Genomic DNA, 6,875 nt, shown 5'->3' with positions numbered 1-6,875 from the left:
TTGGGGATATAATAAACGTCAGTTAGTACCTTATGTTCATGGTGGCGACCTTCCATCACCACTGAGACAATGCATTGGATCTCGACACGGGACCCGTCACCAAAACGCACCATGCCGCGAACACCGTCGTTGAGCTGTGTCAGCGCCGACCGTGTTCCGGTCATGTGGTTGCTTGCGCCGGTGTCCAGCACCCACACGCCGTCGGGAACGTCCACCGGGATCACGTTCTCCGCCAGATGGACGATCTGTGTTGGCCCGCGCGCGACGTCGACGTCGCACGTCGCCAGCATCAACGCTGGCTGTTCCGCACTGGCCACAGCCATGTTCGCCTCCGGCTGCTTGGCATCTTTCTTCTCCTTCTTCGGGCGCTTACAATCTTGCGCCCAATGGTCGTAGATCCCGCAGTTGCGGCACCAGCCCTTTCGACGTGGCGTGCCCTCAGAGGTGAGTTTGACGCCTCCAGAGCCGCCGCCATCAGATCGCGCTGCCTGCTTGCCCTTCGATTGGCTTGCACCAGCTCCACCGCCTCCCTCCTTGTGAGAACCAGCTTGGAAACGGTGCTTGTGTTTCTCAAGCCAGTCCTCTTCGATGAGGAGCAGGCGTCCCGTCTTGTCATCGATCTGCTCCACCTTGTCGTCGAACCGTTCCTCCGCCGCGCGCAGCCTCCCCACCAACTCTTCAATTGTCATCGTCTTCAAGTCACAAAACATCTCAATTGAGACAACAACCTGATTGAAGCGTGGAGGAGCAACGCGAAGGAATTTCTTCACGACGCGGGTGTCTTCAATCGTTTCCCCGAGCGCCTTGAGGTTGGCCACGAGATTGGTGATTCTCATGCCAAAGTCGTCGATCGTCTCGCCCTCTTTGAAGCCGATATTCTCGAACTCCTTCAGTAATCTTTGGGCGTTGACGTCCTTGACGCGATCGGCTCCAAGCCGCATCGTCTTCACCACATCCCACGCCTCCTTGACAGTTTCCTTGCTCCCCAATGTCTGCCACATCTCCTTCGGCACGGAGCGGAGCAGCGCCCCCATCGCCTGGCGATCCTGCGCACGCTTCACGTTAACGCCGCCGGGCATGATCACCTCCCAAATCTCCATGGCTTCGTAATTGCATTGCATCAGCATCGCCCACTCGGAGTAGTTGGTGCGGGTGAGCATTGGCCACATGAGCGTGCCCTCGCGGACGCCGGACATGGTGCTCGGTGACGCGCCATCGCCCATCTTCTTCGGGATGTCGTGCCGCAGTCGCTTCGGCCAAGGTGGATGGTTCCACCCAGTGTCCTCCACCTCGATCTTCCCCCTGGACGCCTCCTCAACCTCGGCTCTGATACCAGATTGTTGGAACCGACGGTGGCCGTTGAGCTCCGATCAACACCGGCGAACTCAGAGAAGAAAACGGTGGAGGCGATCACCACGAACGCGCAGAACACGGATACACACACACGAGAGAGAGAGTTTTCTTCAGTGCCAATTACGCACTAATTTTCTGATGCATTACTTGAATTTAATCCCGGGCTTGATCCGCATTCCCCGCCACAATGCGCAGCTACACGGTGCGCCTCTTTTTGCGAACAACCGTGCGACATGCACTGCGTGCTCACCATGGCGGGAGTCAGCCCTGAAGACGCGGTCACGGCGTGGCAACGGGCAGTCTCCGTCCCACCCGCGATTCTACGCAATTACAATATGTTTTGTAACAAAATCAAACATCTAGCTAATGCAACTACAAGCACGATACATATTTGACATGATTACAGGATGCTTGTGCAACAGACTCTGCGTTGAAGGTCTGTCATGCCGTCTACATCAAGGCCGAGTAACAATCTTTGTACCAAGGTGAGCTAAGTATCACCCAATACTGCAGCAAGTTAAAATCCCTCACCGACAATTTGCATGGCATCGGCCAGTTCGTGTGTGAAGAAACGCATGTCCTCAACATGTTGCATGCCCTCAACCCCAAGTTCTGGCATGCCATCTTCGTGCTCACCGCCCAGGAGCCCTTACCATCATTCCAACACACACGCTCATACAAGCTACTGGAAGAACAAAACATTGATCTGTCAAGAAAAAAATGGGGTTTTCGGCATAAGACAAACCCAAAGGATCATTTCACTGTTACAAGATGTGGTGGATAGTGCAAGGGTTCTCCCAGCAGCTTGGCATTGACCTCGGGGAAACTTTCCGCCCCGTCATCAAGCCCAGCACAATTCGCACTATTCTCTCCCTTGTGGCGTCCAAGTGGTGGCCTACACATTAGTTTGACATGTCCAATGCCTTCCTCCTTGGCCGACTTAGTGAGGAGGTGTACTGTTAGCAGCTAGTACGGTTCATTGACGCCATGTAGCTGGATGCCGTTTGTTGCCTATCTATGTCCCTATACGGCCTCTGGTAAGCACCACAGGCTTAGTACATGCGCTTCACAACATTCATCACTTTCATCAGATTCACAACGACACGCTCGGACTCTTCGTTGTTCGTACTACGGTGGGGGTAGCAACACAACACATCTCCTTTTATATGTCGATGATATGGTTCTCACTACATCAACTAATGCTATCCTGCGATGCATCATCATTTGGCTGCGGTTTGGGTTTGCACTCAAGGATATGGGACCTCTCAGCTACTTCCTTGGCTTCGAAGTGAAGAGATCTTTTGCTAGCTTCTTCCTGTCACAGGCGAAGTACGCTGATGAGCTTCTGTAGCGTGCCGGGATGCTCAACTACTGAAGAAGAGTATCGGGCGGTAGCGAACACCATCGCTGAGTGCAGCTAGCTTCAACAACTTCTTGGCGAGCTGTTCTACCCCATTCACAAAGCTACGGACGTGTTCTTCGATAACATTTTTGGTGACCTATATGGCGGTCAACCCGGTACATCACTGTCGGACCAAGGCACATAGAGCTTGATATCCATTTCGTTTGCGAAAAGATGGCCATTGGTGAAGTCAAGGTTTTGCACGTTCCTACGAATCAGTAGTTGACGAAGGGGCTACCAACATCGACGTTTGAGTGTTTTTATAACAGCCTTTGGATTGGTTAGCGCACATGCTGTACATTATCCCTAAACTCGTGGCTAGCACACGGTCAGTAGAGAGATTGTTATGGCCATAATAGGTACGTTGTGCCGTTCTTTAGGGAGTTAGTCTAGTAATCCTTGTACTTGTACTACATAACACCTGATATCAAACAACAAACTGTGTTGGATCTATCCTCTCGTTCATTTACATCCGAGAATTCGATGAAGAAGGTCTATCATTTATAACTTATAAGTTACCTGAATAGTTGCTAACCTCTGGAGAGTAGAGAGATGTAAGAAATTAGGACATGTTTCCTTAGCCATACCATATACAAATACTATGGAATCCATTCCACTAATCTATTCCGTATGTCTATGTCACAGTACTCCTATTTTAAAATTAAGCAATATAAACTGTACCCACAATCCACCAATACTATACCAGTGGGAGAAGAAAGAATAGCTAGGTCATCTATTTACTACTATCCACAACACATAACTATCTAGCAACTGCACCCTATCACACATCAATATTAATCAAAGGGGGTTCCACATCTGTGACATGCCATTTTCTGGGTTCCAATTGCAATTTGGAGAGAACTCCAGTCCTGAAGTGCTGTTGCTTGGCATGCTGCTCAGGACTGTCCAAATGGCTTCCTTCTCAGAGGTGTCGTAGGTCAGCAAGTCCCCATGGCTCACCGGGACCTTGAATGGCAACACCGGCAGGCCGGAGAAGCAGGGCAGCTGCTTGGCCGCCGTTGTGACGCCGTCAAAGGCCGTGTAGGTGTCCACAAGGTGTGAAGCGGGTGGCGCAGCCGGCAGGTCCGGCTCAGTGGACGGCGTGCAGGCCTGATCTTCAGATGGTGGCCTTGGGGTGGTTGTTCTGCTCTTGTAGAACACCCTGCATAGCACCCAGTCCTCCTGTATTTTCGCAGAAGCATCTTACAGTTAATATGGCAATTGTAAGTGATCTATGCAAATGGAAAAGCTCTAATAGGTGCAATTCAAACATTTCTTCTTTAAATGACAACCAAATACTTTTCATAGTAGCAGGTAATGAGGAGAAGACTTCTGAATTCTGGTTTGTTAATTCAGTAGCCTGATAGATGGTGTGGATGTAACCAACTTGGCAACCTTTGCAACTAGCCCCTTGTAGAATTTCATTTTTGGATGTTAGTTACTTCAGGAGTTAGCAATCATACAAACCTTTTTTGCGAATCATACAAACCTGAATGTTTAATTGGCAACTTGGGGTAAAGAATCAGTCATCTAGAGAGTCAAATCATTTTCAAGGGAATGTTCAGTACAATAATTCACTTTGTTATAGCTAGTCTGATGGAACCAGTTGAACAGCACTGGAATGGATCATTTCAGTAATGTGGACATGGATTAACTAAAAAGAAATGGATAGGAGACTAGGTCATGCCTATTACCCTGTAGAATGATTGCAGGTAGCTAGTTTATCATGCAAGAGTGCTCAAATGGGCATCTTTAGCCTGAAGGAGTGCTCAAATGACAGGACTAGGAAGTAGTACTCATTATACTACTATCCATATACGTACCGTCGAATTAAGTTTATGATTCGTGCCGGAGCTTTGTCAGACGATGGTGCAGGAGTGACAACTTAATCTAGGAATTACAGGTGAGTATCAGTCGAACAACACGTTTGAAGAACATACCTTGAGACGCTGATCATGGCTTGATGGGACCGGGAGCTTGCGTCCCAGCCATGGTGCTGATGGCTCCAGGCGGAACTCGTGCATGACCCACTCCGTCTTCCGCCCCTTGGGGGCCCGCCCTCGGTAGAACACCAGCGTCTTGCGCATCCCGACCGCCGCCGCCTCCCTGCCGGCGACGATGGTGCGGTCCTTGCCGGTGGCCTTCCAGTAGCCTGACCGTGTTGCGCGGTTGGTGCGTTGCCCCGTGGCGTACTTGCGATCACGCAGGTTGAAGAAGTACCACTCCTTCCCGCCCACGCATGCAGCACCTGGTCAGAAACATTAGGAGTATAATATTTGAAATTGATAGTTCACTGTAACAGCAAGGTTTCGTGGTGTAGTTGGTTATCACGTCAGTCTAACACACTGAAGGTCTCCGGTTCGAGTCCGGGCGAAGCCAACGCATGTTACTCCCTTTTTCCTTTTCGATTCTTACTACCATTTTCCCAGAACTATACTCCATTCCAATTCGGCCTACAAAGCTCAGTTCTTTGGCTCAACCGAGACTAACTAGGCGGATTCTCGTTTTTTACACAGAATATGATAAAAGAAGAAAAAAAATTATGTTCATCAATTTTAGCATCTCAATATTTATTTATGAATTTATTAATATTTAACCCATATACTTAATTATGGGGAACAAAATATTATTTTTATATGTGCACATAATTTTAATATGTAGACGACAATAATACGAACCTAACAAAATTTGTTTCATATTTTTTTAGTTTTAAATATTTTTTTGTGCATTTGGATTATTTCAACTAATTTATCAATATAACTATTATATCTTTCGATATTTTTCTAGAATTTCTTAAAAAATTATATTATACATATAAATATATGGATACGTATATACATGCATACACATATATGTATATATATACATACATATATGTAAATATACATATCCATATATATACATATATACATATCTATATACATACATATATACATACGTAGGACCCATATAAACACTAGCTACAGTGCATATGCTACAGTGCCTACAGTTCCTTAGTCTATGAGAGGCCCCAAATCTTGGCCGGTTAATATATATAGTATAGATTTCCAGCATCCCATTTGGAAATGTTCAGCATCGGCCTAATTAAATGCAAGGTTTTGCATGGCTTGCTATACAAAATAGTTTATGGACTTGGAACATAGCAGAGGTTGGCCACAAAAAACTCACTGGCCCTCTGCCTGCCAAACGGCTGAATTGGCACATCACATCCTCGCGGCTTGCAAATACAGTAGGCGAATATGGGCAGAAGTCGCAATGGCTTGGCCAACCAAACACAGAGGTGGAACTCCCTAATCTCCACCGCGGCTAAAGAGCTCTCGACGACAACCTGGGCAATTTTTTCCCGATTTGAAATTCGTTTTGTACATATTTGTACTTCTTTGGTTCATCTGGGCTCTCCTTCTTAATCAAAACAATAGATAGATCTCCACTTGTTCTGTTTCCCTTTAATTGATTCATGCAAAGACAAAATTGCTAGAAATTAACAAGCCTGTAACACAGTACATGATGTCCCATTCCTTTTTGAATGGAGAGAGAAGTGCCAATTGTTGGATTGATCAGTAGCAAGCGCTTAATATACTAACCTGGAAGGTCCCATGGCTCGCACTTGTTGAGGTCGACGTCGACGATGGAGACGCCATCGCAGGCGCGGCCGCGGCCGGAGAGCTTGTGGAGGAGGTAGTCGAGCACGAGCTCGTCGTCCCTAGGGTGGAACCTGAACCCTGGAGGCATTCTCGCATCCATCATGCTGATGAAGCTCATTCTACCAACCTACCTGTTCTAGTCTATCAGAAGAGAGAGAGAGAGAGAGAGAGAGTTGTAAGGTCTGGAAGAACAGCAGGACTCTGAATGGATCAGCCAATGGTATTAATAGGGTGCACAAGTAAAGTCAACCATGGACCGAGCAATGCCAACTTGGTAGTATTGCATTGCTCCTATATACAAATCTTTACTTGCTTATGTTATGGTTCGAAAATCTTTTTTTCTTGGACGTCCTTACAGGAACCAAGTGGCTGCCTACCTATTGGCTTTAACATCAGGTGGTCAAATGAAATGGCACATCAATCGCGATTGAGCTAGCTACTCCTTCCATTTCAATTTTTGCTTGCAACTGTGTTGC

At 47.3% G+C, this 6,875-nt stretch overlaps 1 protein-coding gene and 1 non-coding gene across 2 annotated transcripts; one reads left to right on the top strand and one right to left on the bottom strand.

The window, feature by feature from the left end:
* Positions 1–3,308: 3,308 nt before the first annotated feature.
* On the bottom strand, positions 3,309–6,600 carry LOC133899797 (NAC domain-containing protein 21/22-like). The gene is made up of 3 exons (XM_062340862.1): positions 6,340–6,600; positions 4,696–5,003; positions 3,309–3,937 (listed from the first exon to the last, which is right to left on the bottom strand). The coding sequence occupies exons 1-3, from the start codon at positions 6,515–6,517 to the stop codon at positions 3,554–3,556; spliced, it is 870 nt and encodes a 289-aa protein (XP_062196846.1). The 5' UTR covers positions 6,518–6,600; the 3' UTR covers positions 3,309–3,553.
* Positions 5,061–5,134, top strand: TRNAV-AAC (transfer RNA valine (anticodon AAC)). The gene has a single exon. It is a non-coding gene; the product is annotated as a tRNA-Val (tRNA).
* Positions 6,601–6,875: the final 275 nt, after the last annotated feature.

The sequence above is a fragment of the Phragmites australis genome, chromosome 18 (genome assembly GCF_958298935.1).
Source record: "Phragmites australis chromosome 18, lpPhrAust1.1, whole genome shotgun sequence".
Lineage (NCBI taxonomy): Eukaryota > Viridiplantae > Streptophyta > Magnoliopsida > Poales > Poaceae > Phragmites > Phragmites australis.
Note: the sequence above shows the minus strand (reverse complement) of the source record. Positions and strands in the feature narration are given on the sequence as shown.